This window comes from Petromyzon marinus, chromosome 3 (genome assembly GCF_048934315.1).
Source record: "Petromyzon marinus isolate PM22_M1 ecotype Great Lakes invasive population chromosome 3, UKy_Petmar_22M1.pri1.0, whole genome shotgun sequence".
NCBI classification, from domain to species: Eukaryota; Metazoa; Chordata; class Hyperoartia; order Petromyzontiformes; family Petromyzontidae; genus Petromyzon; species Petromyzon marinus.
In genome coordinates, this window is record NC_133669.1 from 15,865,006 (window position 1) to 15,892,107 (window position 27,102).

General features: G+C 44.0%; 1 protein-coding gene across 4 annotated transcripts in view; it reads right to left on the reverse strand.

Moving 5' to 3' along the window:
- Positions 1 to 27,102, reverse strand: part of DYNC2H1 (dynein cytoplasmic 2 heavy chain 1) — a 232,846-nt gene that overhangs the window by 54,876 nt on the left and 150,868 nt on the right. For 3 of the 4 annotated variants that reach the window (XM_032976206.2, XM_032976198.2, XM_032976213.2), the window contains exons 76-84: positions 17,275 to 17,325; positions 12,740 to 12,814; positions 12,140 to 12,271; positions 8,739 to 8,811; positions 7,921 to 8,078; positions 7,039 to 7,164; positions 6,430 to 6,540; positions 5,660 to 5,827; positions 4,382 to 4,457 (exon numbers count right to left, since the gene is read on the reverse strand). In XM_032976206.2, coding sequence (XP_032832097.2) covers positions 4,382 to 4,457; positions 5,660 to 5,827; positions 6,430 to 6,540; positions 7,039 to 7,164; positions 7,921 to 8,078; positions 8,739 to 8,811; positions 12,140 to 12,271; positions 12,740 to 12,814; positions 17,275 to 17,325 — 970 coding nt within the window. Of the gene's footprint in view, positions 1 to 4,381; positions 4,458 to 5,659; positions 5,828 to 6,429; positions 6,541 to 7,038; positions 7,184 to 7,920; positions 8,079 to 8,738; positions 8,812 to 12,139; positions 12,272 to 12,739; positions 12,815 to 17,274; positions 17,326 to 27,102 lie in introns of those variants that run through there. The other variant, XR_004404816.2, reaches the window with a different exon arrangement.

The window sequence follows — 27,102 nt, forward strand, 5'->3', positions numbered from 1 at the left end:
TGGATCATATTGGTCGCCAAGGCCTACGTGTTAAATCGAGTATCAAGTTAGCACAGTGGGAAGCATTGGTGGTACAAGTGTAGTAACACAGCGCCGACTGCTGTCCAGCAGCAGCAACTGCGGTGGACAGTTAGCACACACGCTGTTGAGCATATACACGTGTGTGCCGGCAGGGCAGAGGCACTGGGGCAAGGGTCACGGTAGACCTCATATGGAGGCCGCTAGAACCCTCTGGTGGGTTCGAGAAGGGAGGCGCGGCTAAAGGCAAGCCGCGCGAGTAGAATATAAGCAGCGGAGAGTGAGAGCTCCAGGCTGCCGGTTCGGGGAGTAGACTCGTCTCGTCGCCACTGTCGTCACCGCCGCCTTCGCCCGATTATTGCACGGCCAAACAGTAGTTGGCTGTCTCGGTCGATGCCGTCGGTGCAACGCGGACAGGGTCGTGTCTGGGCTGGGCTGTACGGCAGTGTGGTCGTGAGAAAGGCGGCCGGAGTTGGTGGTGTGAACGAGATAGAGAAATAAAGAGAGAGACGGTGCCTTCTGCAACTACCTCGTCTCCGACTGAGTATGTGCGCCGCACACCACACGCATACACACGCCGGGAGGAAGGAGGACACTACACAAGAATAGGTTTTACCCTTTCTGGCAATAAAACAGAATAGAAATCTTTTGCAAGGAATCAAGTCTGCATTAACCTTGTGGTGAACATGCAATGTATATATAATTACACTATGTAACACAATTTTTGTTCCTGGGTAGTAAGTGTTATTTCGTAATTGCTTATGCCTAAAAAGTACAGAAAATATCTATTATTCCCAAAAAACTTTGCTTTTGTGACCAGGATAGTGATATTTTGAAATTGACCTATTTTCAATGAGAAAACGGAAGAATGTGTGTCTTTTCGTTCACATAAAGTAAAAAAACAACAACATATGAATCAAAATTAACATGTATTTATGCTAAAGTAATAGAAAAATGACTACAAAAGATTTAGAAGTCAGTAGTTTTTCCAGATTTACGATTATACTGTAAATCACTTTCACAAATCAGTCCCCAAATGTAGTCTCCCATCATGTTCTCGTTATACTCTCCTTGGTAGTGGCGTTCAAAGTCTAGTATATCCTGGTGGAAGTGCTCGCCTTGCTCCTCCGAGTACGCTCCCATGTTCTCCTTGAATTTATCAAGGATATGGACTTTGAGGGACATCCTACAACCCATTGTGCCGAAGTTCTTCACCAGAGTCTCAACCAGCTCCACATAGTTTTCGGCCTTGTGATTGCCCAGGAAGCCCCGAACCACTGCGACAAAGCTGCTCCAAGCCGCTTTCTCCTTAAGTGAGCTTCTTGGGGAATTCATTGCACTCCAGGATCGTCTTTATCTGTGGTCTGACAAAGACACCGGCTTTGACTTTTGTTCGCTGTGGCCAGGCCCACCTGTGGTAGTGCACCTTGGTGTCCCTGCTGTCCCAAAGGCAAAGGTAGCAGGGAAACTTGGTAAAACCGCCTTGGAGACCTATCAGGAATGCCACCATTTAGAAGTCTCCGATGACCTCCCAGCCGTAATCATCATACTTCAAGGCATTCAGCAAGGTCTTGATGATGTTGTAATCCTCTTTGAGGTGCACCGAGTGAGCCAGGGGAAGAGACGGGTACTTGTTACCATTATGGAGCAGCACAGCTTTAATGCTCCTGGATGAGCTGTCAATGAAGAGGCGCCACTCATTCTGGTTACAGGCGATTCCGATTGCCTCGAACAAACTGGTTACATTGTGGCAGAGGCAGAGCCCATCTTGACGGGTGAAGAAGCTGGAAAAAGGTTGGTGACGCTTCCTCTGATCTGCGACTTGCACACTTGCATCCAACAAGTTCCACTGCTTGAGCCTAGACGTCAAAAGCTCGGCATTGGACTTGGTAAGACCAAGATCTCTGATCAAGTCGTTGAGGTATTTTTGGTTGGGGTAGTATGGGTTTCTCTCCTCAGCTCCACCTTTGAAATTGTCATCTGGATTTACGTCTTCCTCGCTCTAACTTGCTGCTCTCTTCTAAAGATGGCTGCTCTATCTCCGAAGGAGTGCGTACGGTGAGCTCATGGCAGTGTGGCACCGGGCTGATGGATGAAGGAAGTTCCTGATACGTGATAGCAAGTGCATTCTAGCCAGTCCGACGTTTGGAAGGGTCCACCATGCACAAGTAGCAGTTGCTTGAGTGGTCAGTGGGTTCCAGCCAAATTCTTGGGATAGCGAACTTCATGGCTCTTTTTTCCCCTCAGTACCATCCTACAAATATACATTTATTTCACCCATGACTAATGTGTAAGAGATTCTCGCAACATTTTTCACATATAATATATTTTTTTCAATAACATTGAAAATTGTAAAACATTTTAAAATTAAAAACTTTTACAATTAAAAAAAGTGTAACAAATTTTATAACACAAAATTCCGAGCAACAATTGTCCATCTTACCTTCCAGAGTTTTTTTATGCATTGCTCGCAGGTGAAATGAGGTGCCCAGGGTTTGTCTTGATCCCCGACAGGCATGCCGAAATAATCCTTGTAGGCCTCAAACATCTTAGCAGATGCTTCCACAGAGTACTTTTTTGCTCTTGTCTTGATAAATTGGCCGCAGACTTAGCAAAATGCGTCTGTCGGATGCTTGCAGCCTTTTGATGCCATCTCAGAAAAATGCAGATATGTATCCACTTAGGCAGCTGGAACTAAACTGAACTGGAGGGCTTAAGGCTCCTGTATTTATACTACTATTTATATTACTGGAAAGTTCTAGAATGTTCTAGAAGTTACTCCAAATTTACCCAGCACTGAATCTATCTGGAATGTTCTGGAAAATATGTAAATTGCAAAATATCACTCTCCTGGTCACAAAAGCAAAGTTTGTGGGGAATAATAGCAATTTTCTGTACTTTTGAGGCATAAGCAATTAGGAAATAACACTTACTAGCCAGGAACAAACAAAAAAATGTGTTACACAGTGTTATCAGAGCATGTTTATAAATGCATAATGTGCATGCATAATGTACGCTGATTACCATTTGAATAACCCAACCGGTATTGGATACCCATTGTAATTTATATGCATTCATTAATTACCCCCCCCCTTCGCACGTGAAAGGCTCACAAGTGACGTCTTCGTATCTATTCCTCTATTTAAGGAATGAAACAGTGGTGGTGGCGGGTATAACAACGCATTTATATTTACGCGATCTAACCCAAAAAACCTAGATTCTGGATATTGGTCGCGAAAGCCTATGTGTTAAACTATAAATGCCCTGATAGTGCATTGTCTTTGTACTGTTCGCCTTTTGGCATTCTTTGTTCTAACACTGGTTTTGGCCAGGCCCTAAAGAAGGCTGTCTCTGGTGTAGACCAATCCGTTTCAAAGACAATGCATATATTACCAGAGCTGTTTTTGTATGCATGTTCAGCACAAGTATGTGTTTGGTGTTTGAACATCTTAACACCTGTTTTATTGCCAGAAAGGATAAAACCTATTCTTATTCTTTGATACTGGCAAGCAAGGTCCCATGTTATAGGTGGTACACTTGCCAGTCAATTAACCCACAACACCACGGTCTGTCCAGTAACCTCCCTGCAAGTGAACCTTCTACACTTCAAGTAGCCTCAAGGCGCACCTAGACTGGCCCAAGTGCTGTCGTAATGTCACTACTTCTCGATCACCTAACTGCACGCTTTCAGATGCACTGCGGCCGTCAGGAACGTTCTTCCTCCCGATATTAGGAAGCAATTTTAACTATGCACTTTTAAATCTAAATTGAAAACTCATTTCTTTTGAACTGCTTTTTGTGTTTAGTTTGTTGTCCTTCCCCACACCTCCGAAAGAGCACGGATAGCTACGTACGGTTTGAAAGAACTTCAACATACATACATATAAAATAGATTGCATGCACATGTATCAATATTCACCGATACCTGGAAGTGCGTTTTTATAATTTTCTATATATTTTTAGGTCACATTTAAAGTGTACCGAAAACAAGTTATTGAATATCTTACATAATTCGAATTTTAGACCCTTCAATAACCACCAGATACAATTTTCATAGAGGGAAGTTGAAGAACAGAGCAAGAATCAAATTAATGGAAGCTAAAATGTCATGATAATATTTCAATTGGGCACCCATATATAAAAAAAATCTTGGTTTTAAATTTTGATATATGATGTCACATTTGAATTCAGCACCCTTCAAAACTTACAATTACAAATCTTTATAGGCTTAGGTAAAAAAAAAACCCTCAAATTACATAATATACCCCCCTAATGTTATCAATATATTTGTGTAATTTATGTGTAAGTGTACATTTCGGTGTATGTAGGTTTGTCTTTGTTTGTAATTATATCTCCTCAGTACCTGTACAAAAGCGGTCAATGATGTCGTATCCAGCACGCAGATCCGACAGGGAGAATTCATAGAACTGCGTCCATCCCTAAGGTAAAAACAAATATGTTAAGCGATGACACCACTCACCCAAGAACACACACCGACAATGATGCACTCACATAGTAAACACGTGTAGATTGAGGACAAAGACAATCAAGCAAGAGCTGAGTTTTCGTTAAAGCGTCTATGTGATGCTTTGTGTATTCTCTAAGAAAAACAGCATTAAATAAATGGCCAAATATGTCTTGCTCTTCAGCGTTCTGGTTTTGTTGATAAACCAAGTCAATTGACATATTTGCCCATGTGACAAATTGATTTGATTGCCTATGTCAGGTGGTGGACGGTTATAGCCAAAATTTGACAATATACGACGATCTAACCCAAACTAAACTCATCATGAAAACACAAATATTCCATTTAACCGTCTAGACTGTGGGTAGAATGCTGTTCGTGAGTACCTGTTAAGGCTGGCATCATACATGAGGAGATGTGGGTGTGGCTTATGCCACACAAGCCTGACTGCCATTTTCACACAAGTGTAAGTGCTCACCTCACCACTACATCAGGCACTCATATAAAGCCGAGCTGGTCTAGGGGATGCCAAGGCCAGATTCAATTGCTACTGTTAGTATGCATCTTGGCCAGGAATCAAACAAGGGTAGCAGGGGTTGTAATTATACACACATAGACACAGTTATATTCTTAAGTTATATAATAATAAAAAATATTTTATTATTTTATTGTTTCCCTTCAACGTGACTTTACCGAAAGAGCTAAGAATATGAATTACTGCAGTCACGAAAGCTTTAAATCAAAAATAGACACATTTATACACAAGCACATGCATGTACTCATTCATATATTAGAACACACATTTACATAAATCCAAACATACAGTGGTATTCACACACACACAATCATATTCACTCATATATACATATAACACAAAGATGCCCCATAAAGCCTACACAGACTGTTGGGGCAAGTACTTTAAGTGAGCAACTAATATGGCCTGCACAGCACGCCAGGGGGTGTGGTCGTCAGCACCATTCACCCGGCCACTGTGCTCCTTAGTGCTTATATTTAAACATTGTCCCACATTTAAGACTGAGTCGACTTTGGGGAGCCCCAGGACTGGTTCAACTATCACACATGACCGAAGTAAGCCAGGGCCAGGAATCACACTCCAGTCGCTGGCTTCATGGCATAGTGTGTGGACCACTTTGCTACACACTCACTGACACTCACCTGCGGGATGTAATTCCTCCTCTCCTGACACACAGCGTGGAACCAGGCGAGGGAGAAGAGCGCATGTGCACGTGTCCGCCCACCCCCGTCGCCGCGACTGCCTGATACTTGCTCTGCGGTCCAGCTCTCGTACGTACGCTGCAGATTTCGCTTTAACCCAGGGGGTGCCTGAAAATGCATTAACACATACATACTTCACATATATGCAGACGCAGGTATACATACCGTTCATATTAGAGAGACATGTGCAAAATATAAATCTATACGTATAACATAAACCTGTCAATTGTTTGGTCAAATGTTTGTCCCATAATCGACCTTAGGTATACTGGACTTTACTGCATTGTACCAATCACTGTGGAACCACTCCCGGTAGACAAAGATCCCCCGTATAGCCTTAATAGACTGTAGGGGCAAGTGCTGTTAGCGAGCATCTATGAAAGGCCGGCATGGCACACGAGGGGGTGGGCGGCCAGCACCATGCCCGGCTGCCTTTGTCTCCCGAGTGGCGATGTTTACACACCGTACCAGTACTCATTTGAGGCTGAGTCGACCTAGGGGAGGCCCAGAACTGGTTCAAATAATTGTCACTGGTGTTGTCCGCAAGTGGGAATTGAACTCGGGTCGCTGGGTTCGTAGTGCAGCACGCTAACTGCTGCACTACCGCTTCCGGTAGACACACACAAACACAGTATGTACATGGAGACAGCTATCATTTTCCAGTCCGTGGACCAGGATTTGGGCCACGTGGTGTCTGAGAATGGCCACACCTCATAGGCGATCTTGAGGCTCGCTTGAAGCAACACGGGTGAGAAGCCTGTGTGGGGCTCGGACGTGAGCCACAGGCGGAAGTCGGCGTGCGGAGACAGGGAATTGAGCTCCTGTGGACGAGAGTGTTCGCACGCACAAACTTGCAAATACATGTGCACATACAGACAGACGTGTGTGTACACGGTTCACCCTCAAATGTGCATACACAAGCACAACTCTAATCATGCCTTGTGTGCTTGTCATGTGATCATTATCATTGTATGTAGAATGCTCTCAGCCATATCTAGACCACGAGCTTAAGAGCTAAATGAAAAAGAGACAACTGTAGACCCAGTTTCTTTCTTATTTGGACTCATCAGTATAGTACAGTACAGATATTAATTCTCACTGCTGGCATATGCCTCTGGTAGTCCATATTTGGAGAGGACTTACCTGTACACTATAGGGACACCCAATAAGGCTTGCCTTAAGTCAACAAAGAGACATTTGCTTGACAAAACAGGCACACAGAAGCAAATTAACACATAACAAACACACACACGCTTAACAGATGCAGAAAATACATGCATGTGCAAACACTGAGCGGTAAGACTAGAGGGAAGACGCACCTTCTCGAGAGTGGGGAGCCAAGCTGTGACAAGATGCAGGTTCTTCAGGCAGAGCCACGTCCCAGCCTGGGCACAGTCTCGTAGCAGCCGCACAGCCTCATCCGCAGCACCCTGCCCCATTGCCACCTACATCACCACCACCACTCTAATCAACATCAGAGCCACAGCCACCGTTGCTGTCACCTCCACCATCATCATCAGAGCTACTATCACCTCCACCACTACCTTTACCATAACCTCAACCACCATTATCACATCCGCAGCACTCTGCTGAATTGCCACCTACATTATCACCACCATCACTGGCAGAGCCACAGCCACCATCGCATTTGCCTCCACCATCAATGAGACCCATCTTTGCCACCGCATCCATCAGAATCACCATCACTCCCATCGCAATCACCACAATCACCTCAACAACTATTACCACGACCATTACCACAAGCACAAAAACTTATCTGCGGTACCCTGCTTCATCACCACCTACACCATCACCGCATATCCACAAAACTTCATCCTAAGTACCCTGCCCTATGGCCAACTATCCGGTACATTGCCACTACAATCATCACAACCACCAAAACCACCATCATTGTAACTACAAAGCCATTCTCCACCAGAAATACCTATATCACCACCACGATCATCATTATAATCTTCATCCCCACCATTTTGACTTCATGCTCATGTGCCTGGTGCACAACCTATCTAGCAGCAAAGCATGGTTGGCATTGACCCTGGTGCAAGGAATGAAACGGGGCCCCCATGTCCAAATGTATAATTTTCCGTTACCTCTTCAAAGCCCGGCACCTGGGCCATCATAATTCCTGGGCCTGGTGCAGTTGAATTGCCTTCACACGGAGCCATATAGTGTCAGATCACCTCGTGCAGAGCCTGCGTCCCGTGTGTCGACGCCGCGAGCTCCCGCAGCTCATGGGAGGGATCAGCTCCCGGAGATGTCAGCACGAGCAGCGGCTCTGATGAGACGGCCTCCTGCTCCGAGATACGGGCCAGAGACAGCGGAGACACGTCCCGCACACCTGGGACACACAGAGACACAAGGGACGACATGGGACACAAGGCCTCCCTCTCTGAGACATAGATCAGAAACAAATGTATAAACGTGAATGTTGAAGTATTTATGTGTGACCGTGCATTGTTTATGGGTAAATGATGCATCTGTTCACAGATTAACATAAATTCTTAACCATGTAATAATGCATCGAAATACAAGTGTAAAAATGTATTTCCTTCAACCTGTATATTTTGTTACGTTAAGGATTCACACCACTATTGTAGTCACTCGGTGTGCTTCCATTCTCTGAAAAAAAATATGTGAATAAAATTATGGCCCAATATCAAGAAAATACATTAATATGCTGGTGGATGAATTGTTCCAACCCTGGTAAAGATGTGCTCACATGTGTATAATTTATGTGTCTGTGCATGTGTCAGGGTATGTGTGCACGCATTCCTGTGTGTGTATTTCAGTGTTCATAAGTGTGAATGCGTGTATGTGTTTATTTTTGTCTTCTGAAGTGTTCACATATGGGAATGTCATCGTTTGTGTGTGGACTGAACGTTTTATCTGTGCGAATGATTGTGTGTATGTGTTCATGCATGTGTATTGAAGTGTTCATAAGGGTGAATGTTTGGGCACTTATTTATGAGTACTGTGTTCATGTGTGTCAATGTCATACCAAGAGCCCTGGTGGCGAAGAGTGTGGTGGCGCTGACCAAGCGATCTGGTCTCAATGCCTGAATCAGCAGAACCTGAAATCATCAACACCACCACCATGAACACCATAACTGTCAACACTATCAACACCACCGTCATCACCACTATAAAATATTTTTTGCCTAATCAGCAGTACATTACCTAATCAACACTGCCACTACTATCAGTTAACTATTTAAGTGAATTAATTGTACAAACACGAAAAGTTGTGTGTCCAAGTGGGTTTCGCGATCGTGAGTGTTTTTTAGTGTGAGTATGTGTCTGTTATGATACAGTGGAATATATATACACTATGCTATGATCCTTGTGATGCAAAATGCATAGGTATTTCTTATTGTATCTTATATAGATTTATATAGCCCCTTATTTCAAGGTGCTTTACAGCAATTATAAAATTGTAAATAAGATGATAGTGGTTGAGATAAAGAGTTTGGTTATTAACAGTGGTGTAGTTATGGTGACGATTAAGATAGGTGGGAGTGGTTAAGGAGGGATTGGGGTAGGCCTGGTCCTCGTTGGGGGGTGGAGGCAGGGAGTAGCAGGATGATGGGCTAGGGAGCAGAGATGGGTTTTAAGGGAGGAGCGGAAGATGGTTTCATAAAGATGATTGTTAATTTGCAGTGGGAGCTTGTTCCAGTGAAGGGGAGCAAGAAGGGAAAAGGAACAAAAGTATAACTGGGAGCAGAGTGAGGGAGGCACCAAGAGGGACAGTATTGGAGCAGAGAGGGTGGGATGAGACAGTCATAAGAGATGAGAAAAGCAAGACCGGGTAGGGCAAGACCATGGAGGGATTTAAAGGCTAGAGTGAGAAATGTTAACATACAGCAATAGTAGACAGGAAGCCAGTGTAATTGGGAAAGGAGAGCAGAAGTGTGGGAATTGTGGGGGAGGTTACACATTATTTGGGCTGAGGCATTTTCTATTATTTTGTAGGCGAGGAGCAAAGGCGTAGGCAGCAAGCCCAAGAAAAGAGTTGCAGTTGTCAAGGTGAGTGAAAATGAGGGAGTGAATCAGGAGTTTAGCAGCAGAGAATAAGATAAGGGGACAAATGTTATGAATATTAAATAAGTGAAAGGTAGTGGCAGAGACGTTGTTGGAGAGGGAAAGAAAGGAGTTGAAGATGCTACCGAGGTTGTGAGCAGATAATACTTGAGTGAGGTAGAAGGGAGAGAATGAGATCATAGGACAGGGTGGAGGGGAGTGGGGGGAAGGGAAGAAAAATGATTTCAGTTTTGGAAGGATTGATGGAGAGGTAGTGGCATGACATCCAGGATTGGACAATGACCATGTGGTAGGCAAGGTCAGGGGCAAAGGAGGGAAAGGAAAATAAAATGTAGGTGTTGATGAAGAAGGAATTGGGAAAGTTAAATGAAGAAATTACAGTTTCCAGAGGTGAGATATAAAGGGAGAACAGCAAGGTACCAGGACTCAACTTAGAATAAGCATCTTTTGCAATGTGGTGAAAATCAGCAGTAGGGAGACAAAGGTGTATTGGGTGTTATTCGGCACCCCCAGTGAGCAGTGCTTGCCTTATTAGATGTTCCTGAACAGCTCGAATACTAAAAGTATGTTGGGTTCCATGGACACAATTGTGTGTACATGTATTTGGGTGATAGGCGGCACAGCAGTTATTGTACTGTATTACAAACCAATAAACTTGAGTTTATCAACCAAAACCAGTCCTGGGACTATCCTAGCGAGACTCAGCTGTCAAAATTAGTACCTGGTGTGGTTTGTAAACATCAGCGCTAGGGAGAGAAAGATGGTCAGGCATGGCTCTGGCCACACCCCCTCATGTGCCATGTTGGGCTTAATAAGTACTAACAGCAGTCTGTTAAAGCTATATGGGGAATCTTTGTCTGTGTGAGTGTATATTTTGGGTGATACATTTACAGATAACCCACTGATATCTAATGACTGGACTCGTACAGTATGTGATTGTATTCAAGAAACATTTGTAAGCTGGATTTGGCCAAGGTGGAACGATTGTGTGGCCCCCAGCATTCACCTGACATAACCTCGCTGGATGTTTTCTCGTGGGGTTACATCAAAAACCGTGTGTGTGTATGCGATAAAACCGCAAGATATCAATGATCTCAGCTTACACAGTATTGGATGCTATAAGGACATCGCAGCATGTACGGTAGATGAAATGTATTAGGAGATAATTGTTGAAAAGTGTAAATAAATTATTTGAAATATAATAATTGATTCCTTGTACAGTATTTTAGTGAGGTATCTATTAGTGTACACTAAAAATGGAGTGATCCACTGTGCACAGCAAACACTTGCTCATTGCAGGGGTTACTTTCTTGAAAATAGCTGCAATTGGAAAATCCAAGATCCGCAAACCAAAAGGCAAATGAGAAAAATAGGGTTTGGTTCACAGTTCTTCATACAACACCCCCTCCTTTTCTTTTATGTTACCTGACAACAACCCAAACATTAAACAGGAAGTATTTTGAATATGAATTGATTAATATTTTCTAGTGTTGAATATTACTTGTATGGTAAATGTATAGAATGAAAAAATGTAGTGTACAATACTGTAGACTTGTCTGTATACAGTATTGTACACCTCACTGGAGGCTGCAAACACCACGTAACCTAGGACCCACGATGAGCCGCTTGGGAGACAGGATGGTGCATGTGTGTTCTTCCGCAGCAGCATCATCACGAGCAGTACAGTTATGAGGCACACAGGAATCTTGCGGTCAACCGCAAATGGTTGAACCACAGGGGCGCAATCGGTGAACTGTACTTCAATGATTATAGTGCAAAACTGATAGCTAAACCTGCGATAAGGGTTTGCTGTGTATATTGACGTGTGTCCCTATATGTTGGCATGCCATGTGTATACGTCTTTACACATGAGTGTGTGTGTGCACGTGTATGTATATGTTGGCATGTAGTGTTTATATGTGTATACACATCGGTGTGTATACACATCGGTGTGTGCGGGCGTGTCTGGGTAAGTTATCATTTAGTGAGTAGAGACGTGCTAATACATTGGGGGGGGGTGCGTGTGATAGTGTATGTGCACTTTCCCTTAAGGGGAGTGGTGGTGCAGCAGTTAGCATACTGCGCTACGAACCCGGTGACCCTAGTTCGATTCCCACTCACGGCCAACACCAGTGACAATTATCTGAACCGGTCCTAGGCCTCCCCCTAGGTTGACTCAATCTCAAATAAGTACCTGGTCCAGTTTGTAAAAATCACCACTTGAGAGACAATCGTGGATAGGCGTGAAGCTGGACACCCATCCCCTCGTGTGTTGTACTGGCTCTTTATAGGTGATCGCTAACAGCGCTTGCCCCAAAAGCCTGTTGTGGTTAAACGGGGAATCTTCGTCTTGGTGTGCACCTGCTGGAAGGCGGAAATCTTGTTCTGCAGGGCGGGTGGCAGTGCACTCTCAGAGGCCGTGCTGCGTGAGAACGGAGCCCAGAGGTCAGCGTTGTCAAGGTGGAGAGTGGAGACGAGGCCTGGACACGTGGCCTGGGCATGCATCCACCACGTGTCACACAACCACAGCACTATACCGTACACACATACAAGTGTATATATGCAACGACTCAGTATGTTTCAAGTGAAGAAAGACACATTATGAGATTTGAATTTCAAAGGGACATAAGAACTATGGCAAACCAATATAATAAGCACTATGTATGGGATGCCAATATTATGCATATTACATGTTCATATAGAAGTGTACATTACATGTAATGTGCATTGAAATATAATTATAAGTATGGAATGGATATGTGGGAGTGTTAAATGAACAATGACTTGAAAGATAGGTATCTATCATAGGAATGTAGAATTTCCACCACTGGCTCAGAGCCGTTCATAATAGCAAGGGGTATGTTATCACTTGCCTTGTATTTACATACAGTGCACACCCACCATGGGAAAGTGATAAACTCAGTGATTCTGCAGTGAAAGGGATGAACGTGAATGGATCACCTTCAGGAGCGCGAAGGCTCCAGCATGCTCAGGCTCCACCCAACTCGGCAAAACCCCGCGACCTGAATGAGAGTCCTGTGAGAGTGTAGGCACACACACCAGTGTAGGGTATTTACTACTATAGTTACCCAAGAATGTCAGTGTGTAACGCGCGTGACATCACTCCACGTCGACCAGCCCCCCTCATTAATAATCATGAGCGGGTGACATCACTTCGCATGGAGAACCCCCCCCCTCATTAATAATCATGATAAGGTGACATCCTCCAAATGGACACCGCCATTCATAATAATTAGCGGCTGACGTCACTCCACATGGGGGACCGAGGCGCCTCCTCCCCCCTCCTCGGCGTCAACTTACAACCCTTGTAACGCTATTGAGACATTAAAGTAAAAAGGACGTCATGATGAACAAGGGATTATAACCTTGAAATGAAATAGGTCTGTGTCATTGCACCCTTACAAATTGCACAAGCATTAATGCAATGAATATCATGTCGAAGTTCTGCTTTTCGCTTGCCAATTTCAGATTTACTGCAATTATTACACCAGTCCTTGGACGGGCAAAAGGCTAGTCTATACAAATCTACAGTGAGGGAAAAAAAGTATTTGATCCCCTGCTGATTTTGTACGTTTGCCCACTGACAAAAAAATGATCAGTCTATAATGTTAATGGTAGGCTTATTTGAACAGTGAAAGACAGAATAACAATAAAAAATCCAGAAAAACGCATGTCAAAAATGTTATCAATTGATTTGCATTTTAATGAGGGAAATAAGTATTTGACCCCCTCTCAATCAGAAAGATTTCTGGCTCCCAGGTGTCTTTTATACAGGTAACGAGCTGAGATTAGGAGCACACTCTTAAAGGGAGTGCTCCTAATCTCAGCTTGTTACCTGTATAAAGCAATCAATCAGATTCCAAACTCTCCACCATGGCCAAGACCAAAGAGCTCTCCAAGGATGTCAGGGACAAGATTGTAGACCTACACAAGGCTGGAATGGGCTACAAGACCATTGCCAAGCAGCTTGGTGAGAAGGTGACAACAGTTGGTGCGATTATTCGCAAATGGAAGAAACACAAAAGAACTGTCAATCTCCCTCGGCCTGAGGCTCCATGCAAGATCTCACCTCGTGGAGTTGCAATGATCATGAGAACGGTGAGGAATCAGCCCAGAACTACACGGGAGGATCTTGTCAATGATCTCAAGGCAGCTGGGACCATAGTCACCAAGAAAACAATTGGTAACACACTACGCCGTGAAGGACTGAAATTCTGCAGCGCCCGCAAGGTCCCCCTGCTCAAGAAAACACATATACATGCCCGTCTGAAGTTTGCCAATGAACATCTGAATGATTCATACGACAACTCGCCGTGTTTGGAGGAGGAGGAATACTGCCTATGACCCCAAGAACACCATCCCCACCGTCAAACATGGAGGTGGAAACATTGTGCTTTGAGGGTGTTTTTCTGCTAAGGGGACAGGACAACTTCACCGCATCAAAGGGACGATGGACGGGGCCATGTACCGTCAAATCTTGGGTGAGAACCTCCTTCCCACAGCCAGGGCATTGAAAATGGGTCGAGGATGGGTATTCCAGCATGACAATGACCCAAAACACACGGCCAAGGCAACAAACGAGTGGCTCAAGAAGAAGCAGATTAAGGTCCTGGAGTGGCCTAGCCAGTCTCCAGACCTTAATCCCATAGAAAATCTGTGGAGGGAGCTGAAGGTTCGAGTTGCCAAACGTCAGCCTCGAAACATTAATGACTTGGAGAAGATCTGCAAAGAGGAGTGGGACAAAATCCCTCCTGAGATGTGTGCAAACCTGGTGGCCAACTACAAGAAACGTCTGACCTCTGTGATTGCCAACAAGGGTTTTGCCACCAAGTACTAAGTCATGTTTTGCAGAGGGGTCAAATACTTATTTCCCTCATTAAAATGCAAATCAATTTATAACATTTTTGACATGCGTTTTTCTGGATTTTGTTTTTTTGTTATTCTGTCTCTCACTGTTCAAATAAACCTACCATTAAAATTATAGACTGATCATTTCTTTGTCAGTGGGAAAATGTACAAAATCAGCAGGGGATCAAATACTTTTTTCCCTCACTGTATTATTTTATTGCCCATACACTTGATTGTCAGATTATGGAAGCTAAGCAGAATGAAGCCTGGATAGTGCTGGGATGGGTAACCACCATTTACAAGAAGTTATTATGGATATACTGTATAAAAGGGAAATTTGTGAATGTGTGTCTGTTCGAAATGTTTAGCATACTTCCCGACAAGCAACAAACTTTAAATTTGCCATGTGGGTAGCTTCCAGACTGTACACAATAATGGCAAGTGAGTGGTGACATCGCATCTGTGAATAGGGGTGTCCATTTGGAGGACGTCACCTTATGACATCTGTGATGTCACCCGCATGCGGCAGCGTTATGCAGTGTGCCTGCTTACGTCGTACATCTGTCTCCCCAAACACTATTTTCAGCTCGCTCTTAAATATAAAGCAGAAAATACATCTGTTTGTGTGAAGCAGCAAAAACTCTCCAACGCCGAGCTCTGACATCATGAAATTTGCACAGCTTATGCTGTGTGGAATTTATAAGGGAACGGGACAATGTTCAGCTCGCCACGTCATTCCCTTCCCGAGTTGCCTAAATCGACCTTACGTAGAAGTGGGTTTAGCTTGAATTTCCTTGAGTGAAAAACATCCGATTTAGTCAAATTGACTTGTTTCGGCTTTTTATTTCTTGCAAGCATACATTTTTTTCAGGGTTTTTCAGTGAAATATAAGGGAATATGAAATTAATCCTAGACAACAATCCAAGTCCCGGGCAAAGCCAGGTAGTAAAGCTAGTTATGGATATGCAAGGCTCTGCTACATGGTGGCCAGCATAGGGCAGTGCAGCAAAATCCATTGTCGTTTTGCACTTCTATGCTCCCACATCTCTGCTCTCCACCTTCAACAACCCACCAAGACTATTATGATGAAGTATGCTCAAATAACCTTGACGATCAGCAAGCGTGTAGGAATGCCTTACTCCAGCAGTGGATGGATTGACAAAAGGGCTGAACATGTGTAGTGTTGTAATTATGACGAATAAACTTCTTTATGAGGCACACGTTGTTTATTGTCTTTCACTACAGGGTCCCTAGCATGAAGGGTATATCGGTCCCTTCACCCGATACCTGGGCGCTATGGCCTCCGAACTATACGGGACCTAACTCTGGTCACCCGTTCCCTATCGTCCTCCGGCTGGGACCTAGGGGAGGCTAACTGACCCACAATAAAACCTGCTCATATTTTTCAGTCTAGTTCTATTGAATCCGCGGGGTGTACTGTAATTTTCAACACAATACCGCAGGATCTCAGTGCAAATCAATTCCTGCCACCAGAACACAGTTGCCAATTCCCAGACTGTCAGGATGAATCCTGGACAGGTGGCGACCCAAAGCACAATACAGGAAGAAGTGTTGTGGCCAGCATCACAGAAGCTATTGTGCTACTTGTCCTCCAATGTTGGTGTTTACATACTGTACCACGTACTTATTTAAGGCTGAGTTGACAACGGAGAGTTGCAGGGTAGTTTCTAAAATCACTTGCATGACAATGTTTGTGTGTTAAAAAGATAACCACCACTCTAAACTATGCAATATGCAGTACATACACAGGTAATTTGCGTGTGCGTACGTGACAGCCTGTGGCTGCGTCAGCAAAGGATCTGTATATATTTTTACGTGCACATGTGTGTATACATTTTTTGTGTACGTGAACGTAGATATATATGTATACGAGGGCCTAACCCACAGGGACCCTAAACTGCACACGACATAACACGAGTGGCATAAAAGGCAATCGCAATATTATTGACCTTTGGGTCCTGGGTTGCTTTGACAGTTGCATGAGTTCATTAGGCTTCATCACCCTTTCCAGAGAGAGGTATGCGTGTGCGAGTGAGCTCATCTCTGTTGGCAGCATGTGGATGTGAATGGTTTTTTTTTTATATATATGGTGATGGTACGAGTGCATGCATGAGCATGAGAGCGTGTGGTGAATGTGTGAATTCATGTGTGCGAGCGTGTGTCGGGTGTATGTGAATATTAAGGAGCGTTTGTAAGAATGAATGTGTATATTTGAAAGGCCCAGTGTGTGCGAGTATTCGCGTAAGACGGTGCATATATTATGTAGAGAACTGTTTTCTTTTAAACCTGGGTTTCCCTGATTTAACTTGCTTAGTATGGTGTGTTAAAACTTTCATTTGTCCAGCGCTTTGTTATCTTTATATGAAAGGTACTGTGTGATATAAATAATTATTTGTTATTACATAACACGTTTTTTATGTTTTCCAACTAAGGTTGAAAGCATGCATGCATGCATTAGTTATATCTGTAATGGTGGGGGGGGGCAATTACCTCTGATAAAGATAATTCAAGTCGTAGGCACTTACCCTTGAGAAAACACACCAAATATATGAAAGGGTCGTGATGATGTCATTACATGTGTAGGTGCATGGTGGAGGGAGTCTCACCGGCTTGTGCCCAGCGTCTGTGACCACAAGGCCTGTGAACAACTCCCATTCCTGCAGGAACAGTACACATTGCTAATTAGCCCATAACTCACACAGCAGCAAGTCACAACAATACAATACATGTGGATTTAGATTGTGCCTAACTGCAGCGGCATCACTAGTCTCTGTACAAAGAGGAGGGTGTGGACTCAGTTAAGGATTATGGTAAAAGGGGGAGAAAGGAATAAAATCTATGTGAAAAGTAAAAGACAAAGGAGATTTGGAAGCTTTGATCTTGGCCTTAACGAGGGGGAAGGAAACAGTGGCACAGATGGAGCTCCAGACTATGGGAGCAAAGGATAAGCAGTAGCCTTGCACTGTGCAGAGTATGAATGCAGATTAAAATAGGAGACCATGATTTTGAGTGGGACAATAGATTGAGATTAGGGTGGAGAAGTACTGGAGAAATACCCTGTAGGATCTGAAAAGCATTAAGATAAATCATAAATTTAATTAGGTACCCATGTAGCGATCTAAGGAAGGGAGTGATGTGGAGCAGTAAATGCATGAACAGCAAGCAGCATCAGCGACAGTCAAAACATTTCCTCTCGAAACGTATCTCATCTAATCCAACACAGAATGCTCCTCTTATAAAATCTCATCCCATCCGATACACAGCCATCATCTCAATTACAACCCTCGTCTCATCAACCACATAGAGTCAAAATCCTGGTCTCATGATATGGAATCTTTGTCTCATCCTATACAGGACCTTTTACCCACTTGAATCGTGGGCCCACATGCTGCTGGCTGGCTTCTTTGAAGTCTTTAAAAACTCAGTGCTATCAGCCGTCCACATGCACGGTGCTTCGTACAGCTAATTACCGAAGCATTTGCATATATTTTTCCGGCTTTCCTGTTCTGGCAGATGGGAAACCTAACACCCGCTTATGTGGGTGCTTGGCATACTCATACATTCAAACTCACATCACACGCAAAAACAAAGATCCCCTGTGTTGCCTCCACAGGCTGTTGTTGGTGAGCACCTATGAAGGCCTACATGGCACAAGATAGGGTGGTAATACCAGTGCCATGCCTGGCCACCTTTGTCTCCCGAGTGCTAATTTTTACACATCATATTAAGTACTCATGTCTGTGAGCAGGAATCAAACTTGGGTCACCGAGTTCATAGCACAATGCAATAACAACTATACTCCCACTTTCCATATATATACACAAAGACAATGATCCCCCGTATAACCTGAACAGATATTTGGGGTAAGTGTAATTAGCACGCACTTATGAAGGCCAGCACGGCACACCAGGGGGTGGGTGGCTAGGACCATGCCCGGCCACCTTTGTCTCTTTAGTGATGTTTACACACTACACCAGGTACTAATTTGAAGCTGAGTCAATCTAGGAGAGGCCCAATACCGGTTCAAATGGCCATGTGTGTGTCTAAGTATGTAAGTCTTTGTCATACATACAAAGATCCCCCATATAGCCTTTACAGACTGTAGGAGCAAGTGCCATTAGTGAGCATCTATGAAGGCCGGCACGGCACACGAGGTGGGTGGCCAGCACCACGCCTGGCCGCCTTTGTCTCCCTAGTGGCGATGTTTAAACACCGCACCAGGGACTCATTTGACGCTGAGTCGACCTTGGGGAGGCCCAGGACCAGTTCAGATAATCGTCATCACTGGTGTTGATCGAATGTGGGAATCAAACCCAAGATGCCATTTTCATAGCACAGTGAGCGCTAATCGCTACCCGACTGTACCCCACTGTCATACATACAAAGATAAAAGATCCCCCATATAGGCTTAACAGATTGTAGGGGCAAGTGCTGTTAGCGAGCACCTATGAAGGCCGGAACGGTACACGAGGGGGTGGGTGGCCAGCACCACGGCCGACCGCCTTTGTCTCCCTAGTGGAAATGTTTACACACCGCATCAGGTACTCATTTGAGGCTGAGTCGACCTAGGGGAGGCCCGGGACCGGTTCAGATAATCGTCACTGGTGTTGGCCGTGAGCGGGAATCGAACCCGGGTCGCCAGATTCATAGCGCAGCGCGCTAACCGATACACTATCGCTCCCCTCTGTCATACATACACACACTCAAACACACAATTTCGTAGACATACACTTATACACATACACACAGACCTTTACCCAAAGACACAACCATAACGCGACACCCTGTATGGCCATACAAACTGTTGGAGCACGTACTATTAGTGAGCAACGTCTGAGGCCGGCATGGCGCATGGTGGGATGGTGTGGTCAACACCATCCCCGGATCCCTCTTTCTTACCAATGCTGATGTTTACACACCACAAAAGTTCCTCAATTAATGCTGTGTTAATCTCAAGGAGAACCGATATTAATTGCCCCCCACATTATTTATGGCCAGGAATCAGACCCAGGTGACCTAGAGTGTGGTGCAGTGCGCCAACCACTGCGCGACTGTGATATACAATACATACACGCACGTATTAACTCACGCACATACATACTGTACAAGTCTGCACAAATAAAGACATACAGTGAGGGAAAAAGTATTTGATCCCCTGCTGATTTTATACGTTTGCCCACTGACAAAGAAATGATCAGTCTATAATTTTAATGGTAGGTTTATTTGAATAGTAAGAGACAGTAACAAAAAAGAAAGTAACAAAAAACAAAATCCAGGAAAACGCATGTCAAAAATGTTATAAATTGATTTGCATTTTAATGAGGGAAATAAGTATTTGACCCCTCTGCAAAACATGACTTAGTACTTGGTGGCAAAACCCTTGTTGGCAATCACAGAGGTCAGACGTTTCTTGTAGTTGGCCACCAGGTTTGCACACATCTCAGGAAGGATTTTGTCCCACTCCTCTTTGCAGATCTTCTCCAAGTCATTAATGTTTCGAGGCTGACGTTGGGCAACTCGAACCTTCAGCTCCCTCCACAGATTTTCTATGGGATTAAGGTCCGGAGACTGGCTAGGCCACTCCAGGACCTTAATCTGCTTCTTCTTGAGCCACTCGTTTGTTGCCTTTGCCGTGTGTTTTGGGTCATTGTCATGCTGGAATACCCATCCACGACCCATTTTCAATGCCCTGGCTGAGGGAAGGAGGTTCTCACCCAAGATTTGACGGAACATGGCCCGTCCATCGTCTCTTTGATGCGGTGAAGTTGTCCTGTCCCCTTAGCAGAAAAACACCCCCAAAGCATAATGTTTCCACCTCCATGTTTGACGGTGGAGATGGTGTTCTTGGGGTCATAGGCAGCATTCCTCCTCCTCCAAACACGGCGAGTTGAGTTGATGCCAAAGAGCTTCATTCTGGTCTCATCTGACCACAACACTTTCACCCAGTTGTCCTCTAAATTATTCAGATGTTCATTGGCAAACTTCAGACGGGCATGTATATGTGCTTTCTTGAGCAGGGGGACCTTGCGGGTGTTGCAGGATTTCAGTCCTTCACGGCGTAGTGTGTTACCAATTGTTTTCTTGGTGACTATGGTCCCAGCTGCCTTGAGATCATTGACAAGATCCTCCCGTGTAGTTCAGGGCTGATTCCTCACTGTTCTCATGATCATTGCAACTCCACGAGGTGAGATCTTGCATGGAGCCCCACGCTGAGGGAGATTGACGGTTCTTTTGTGTTTCTTCCATTTGCGAATAATCGCACCAACTGTTGTCACCTTCTCACCAAGCTGCTTGGCAATGGTCTTGTAGCCTATTCCAGCCTTGTGTAGGTCTACAATCTTGTCCCTGACATCCTTGGAGAGCTCTTTGGTCTTGGCCATGGTGGAGAGTTTGGAATCTGATTGATTAATTGCTTCTGTGGACAGGTGTCTTTTATACAGGTAACACTCTTAAAGGGGGTGCTCCTAATCTCAGCTCGTTACCTGTATAAAAGACACCTTGAAGCCAGAAATCTTTCTGATTGAGAGGGGGTCAAATACTTATTTCCCTCATTAAAATGCAAATCAATTTATAACATCTTTGACATGCGTTTTTCTGGATTTTGTTGTTGTTATTCTGTCTCTCACTGTTCAAATAAACCTACCATTAAAATTATAGACTGATCATTTCTTTATCAGTGGGCAAACGTACAAAATCAGCAGGGGATGAAATACTTTTTTCCCTCACTGTATAACTGCCAACATGCCATTAAATGGTGAAGTCACCACAGCGCTTATGTCAGGCTAAGTATAATTTGAGGCCATGAAAAAGGTTGAAGGCAGACAGTAAGGAAATCAGTGGAAAGGCTCAGATATGCATTACATTACTGGCATTATTGGCAGATGCACAGCTTACGCACCCCACTGCCAACTCGCCCTGTTTTAAAGTACCCAATGCTCTACTCATTGTTGTGGGCGTCGCTCCTCTCCCTCCCATTGTTCTTGGGAGTCAGGCTGTCTCCATGAGCATGTTTTACGAGAGGCCTCCCGATAGGCCAGGCTTGACACTGCTGGTGGCTGTCTTGACAACCTGCCCTCCTCCATCCTGCACATGTGCTGATTACATCCACAGTGCTTTAATGCCATGTTTTCTTACAAACTTATAAGTCGGTTACCATATTTTCCCGCATATAACCCGCGGAGTATACCACTTGTTACAAACAAAACAAGACCCTGCGGGGTATATGGAGGTGCGGGCTATCCCAAAAATATTTTACACGTGGGACATGTCATAACTCGTTAAATTTTTTCATGGTAGGACTATCCACTATGCAACACTTACCTTTGACTAAAGCACTGCTGAATAAACCACTAACACTAAAATTGCACATGTTATCACGTTTTCAATTATTCTAATTGTTTATACAATGAAACGACAATGTTTGAAGTGGGCGCACTTTGTTTACCGTAATACTTTCAGTGGCTGTAGAGGGTTGCGAAAGTTTTAGTTGAGGCTATGGATTGCACAATGGGAAGGGCCTTAACAAGCGTCTACCAGACGCAAAATCATAATTGCTGAGTCCCTTAGGCCGCTGCTATTGGCTGAGCACTATACAGTCGCGACCATGAGCTTTGTTTCAAACTTCCAATGGCTTTGTTTCCAGGAGGCAATGGCGTTACCGTAGTGTCGCTATTGTCTGCACAGTGCGTAATCTACCAGTGCTAAAACTGTACAGGGGTAACTACCGGTCATATGATGAGGTCGAATGCTGGTAAGCCTAACAGTATGCTTACTTACTTATCTACCAGTTATGTTACTTATTTATTGGATATTTACTTTTGAGCAGTCACAAGCTAATCACTCAGCCATTTCAATGCTAAATTATATGCTAATTTCTTTGTCAAGGCGCTTTGTTTCCTCTCACACAGCTTAAAGGTCGTGATCTGAATGTGGCTTTTTCACTCCAGTGCTGTCCTACCAGACAGTCTCGTCCCTTCACCTGATGAAGGCCGCTTGTGTTGTGGCCGAAACGTCGTGAGAATATTATTGTGTTATTTTATTTTATCAATTTATTATCTTATTCTCATTCTACGTGACTTTACCGAAAGAACCAAAAAAGGTTACTTATTTACTGTTTTAAGTTCACTCGTTTCCGGTTAGTTTGTTTTCTTTGTGTACGTTATGATTTTAATATTAACAATTGATAGTGGAATGTATTACAAATGTAAACTTTGTATTATTTATAGCATCCTCCACAAGCACATGCATTCAAAGACCAAAAAGTATTTTGAAGTTGCTTTAAAATTGTAAAGTTAGTGAAAAGTTCATTATAAGAAATTCAGAAATTAAAGAAAGAAGCACGATACATCATGAATAGATAGAATAAAAAAATAGCCACTTTAAGTGTAATTACCATGATTTAATTGTAATAATTCAATTGCATTAAAATAATTCCAGTTGGCTGCATCAGAAGGACCATAGACATTTGTATATAGGATTGCCGATTAGAGATTTATTCCGTGATATTTAATCTAATCAAGAGAGCATACATGAAGCATTATGTGGAGAGGCTACGTTAAGCACGGACACGATATGATTTTAAATAACGGAGGCATTCATATTCAAAGAAGTTAAGGCCAATTTCGCATACACTGCCCATTTCCCCCTGAGAAAGACAATGTTGAGAAGGAGGATTCGTATGAAAGTGGTGGCTAAATGGGCCCTGGTCTAGGGTTGCAGGAACTCAAGTATAAAAAAACTACCAAAGGCAGAGTAGGCTCCAGCAGTTAATCGTTAAGGAATCCAAGATAATCGTTGTGCATTGATAAATAATCAGTTTCATGCTAAAAGACTATGACATCACCCAAAATATGCCCATCTCGTTAAATCACAGAGAGCTAAGCAGATTTGAGCCTGGATAGTGCTTGGCTGGGTGACCACTGTAATACGCCAGTTTGTTATAGGTGGCTTCATGGCTGTGCTACAAAGTGGGTAGCAGAGGCCAGTACAGCATAATCCTTTATTATACTGTGGTTCTATGCTCCCACACTGATGCTTCTCACTTTCACCAACCGGCACTGACCAGCATGATGAATTATGTTTAAATAATCCTCATGACCAGTCGGGTACAGGGAAGCCCTCATCCAGCAGTGGGTTACTAAAGGGTGGTATATGTGCATGTAGCAAAGGCAGTGGGGGCTACAGAAGACCAATAGTACCCCATAAAGCAACTTTGGCATCATAGTATCTCCATCGTGTTCATTTTCAGGGCATTTTCCTGATATCATCTGTGCTGCCTGACTGACAGCATGAAAAGGATGTAAGTTATATAATAGCTATATATTATCAATGCTCTAACCTCGCCAAAAACCAGCTGAACTATTTTTTTACGCAGCGGTTGAAAATATACGAGGGCGGTGCCACTTTACATTACGGGCAGTTCTTGGCTTACGAACCTAATTCATTCCCAAAATAAGGTGTACTGGCAGTCCTCCATTTACGAATGGATTCAGTTCCTGAGCCCACATTGGTAAGTCGCATGGTTTGTAAGTCGGAACACAACAATGTACTGTATTTAAATGCCCATACGTTCAATGTTATGAAACGCTTTATGGCTCAACAAAAAGGGAAGCATTGTTAAACTCATAATATTAATTTGCATGTCACACTGTAAAGAAAAAGACTATAGTAAATGAAAAAAATTAAGTATCACAAATAGAAAAACATTTATTTTCACTTATCCTGAGTCCTGATGATGACCACAATTGTACACACACGGGAGCACGGGAGCACACGCGCACACACAGACACACACCCCAACGACAACGACGCCCATATGGCTTTAACAATGAAGGTCGGCACGGCACACGATGGGGTGAGTGACCAGGGCCACGCCCGGCTGTCTTTGTCTCCCCAGTGGCGAAGTTTACACACTGTCACAAGTATTATTTTGAGGCTGAGTCAACTTAGGTAGGCTTAGGACCGGTTCAGATAATAGTCATTGTTGTTGGCTATGAGCAAGACTCAAACTCGGGTCGCCGCTTTCGTAGTGCAGCACGCTAACCACTACACCACTGCTCCCCATCACACACACTCAGTTTCACACACACACATACATGTCCGTGCAAATATGAACACTCACTCCCAGTGCTAAGCCGACTCATTACATCTTGCGGAGGATCACTGCTCTGAACAAAATAGTTCCGTGGTTCAGTTTACAAGTGCGAGTTCGAGTTTTAAGTCAATGTTATTTTTTTATATTTAATGGAAGCTGGTTCGTAAGTACGGGTGTTCGTAAGTCGGGCATTCGTAGGTCGAGGACTGCCTGTATTAGCCACTGCTGCCAAATGTATTGCAGTAGGCATCATAGTTACAGCACCAATCAAAATGAGAGTCAAGAGTGTCCCCCTGCCCAAACACGCAATGGGGTAGCACTCACCTCCCCTAGCAGTCCAGACCCACATTCCTAGGCCATAATCTCCATAGGACTTTTGATTGTGAGATGAGTGCTCTAGCCATACAACCACCAACACAAATAATGGTCTAAATTTTAAAATAAAATTACAGCTAAAATGCATGTCTTTAGGACGAGGAGTGGCTGGATAACTAATTTACATATTTGGGTGATGCCGAGTGTTTAATGCACTGTGAAGGTGACAGAATTCTGAGTAATTGCCTGACACTCTACGATTCCAACGATGGCAACTGCATGATGTGAGAGTTCTGTACCGGGTGGATTAGAGGTGCTGTGTTGGATACGTCGTGATTTGTGTATCAGATGGGATAAGGGTCCTGTATTGGACAAATTCTATAATTCTGTGTTTGATAAAAATGATTTGCGTCATATACAAGTGTTCTATATGGGATGAAGGTTATATATTGGATGAAGCTTCTGTATCAGATGAGTCAAGGGTTTTATATCAGATTAGAAAGGAGTTCTGTTCCAGATTAGTCAGCAGTTCTGCATTATATAAAATGAGGGATGTATATTGACATTGATAGGGATTTTTTTTGGATAAATATCACTTGAGACGAGTAGCTTCACTTCTATTTTCACCACAATGAACGAAATCAATTACAATACCACGATGAATTACTGGCTTATTCTCAAAATTTGACTTCATTCAGTTATTACTGTAAACCTTAATGATAAGTAGGGTCTTAGTTTGTAAGGAGACTGTGCCAAGGCTAGGTTGTTGAATGAAGGTGCGGGGTCGGCGAGTGGTACAAAAACTGAAAGAGCGGCCATGGAAACGGAGCAAATATCTTTGTCTGTCGCAGCTGAGGATCGGGGCAATGGGCGATCACTATCGGATGAGACGTGGCCACTCCATTTCTGCCGCTCTTGCTATCGGCACAATCTCGGTACATTTATCATACGTTTATTTAATTTTTGTTTGCGTCGTTTGAATGCAACACACAAAGGGAAGCTGGCAAATGGAGCATGGGTGTGTGTGTTCTGTAGGCACGTGTGCGTGCGCTGACCACATGCACACCCATTCCTATAAGCCCCTTGAGATACACACCATGAATATTCCTGCTTACACAATATCCTCACAAAAATATTCACTTCTCATAGTACATACCTAGTTACGTAAAAAAAATTAACTCCCAAATTCACACGCAGAAGCATACACACCAACCCTCATTCACATAGCAACAACAGCCACCATTTGCCACAAAGTGGCAGTGACATCACCACAGCGCCTGTGCCAGGCTAGGTGCACTTCGAGGCCACATGGAGTATCGAAGGTCCGCGGACAGGAGGTCACGAGACAGACCTAGGTGCCATGGGTTGAGTAAATGAAATGACCTGCAGAGGCACCACCTGTACTCCCTACTGTGCCAACTTGCTGCATTTTAGCCACTTAATGCTCCACCCACTATTATTGGAGGGCAGCTGCCTCCAACTGCCCTGTAGTATCATTCACAATAGGGAGCCATCCTTCGGCCACACCTCCGCATTAATCAGTCTGGAAAGTCCTCTGATACACCCATGGAAAGCGTCTCGAATTACGTGATCGAAGATAATATTAAACAATGTAGGAGCTACAGGGCATCCCTGCACACCCCAAGGTGAACAGGAAATGGCTCTAACTTCTGGCCTGCCACCCATCATTAAGATCCTTAATGACTGGCAGCAGAGTCAGGAACTCTGAAAGCACAAAGACCAACCCACAGCCCTGGCTGATTGATGGTTTCATAGTCCTGACCAGGTCAAGAAAGCAGAGAAAGAGGTCCTGTTGGAATTCCCTACATCTCTTCTGTATGGTGTCTGTGTAGGACCGCTCTGGCTTCAAAGCACATTGAGGCTCCGCAAGCCTCTCTTCAGCATGCCTAGGAAGGCGATGTTGAATTATCCTTGTCAGGACCTTTCCCGGCACACTGCAGTTGTTAAAGAGGGGGGCCACCAGGGAATCCTTCCAATCCTGTGGAATCTGTCCTATGGTTGAGAC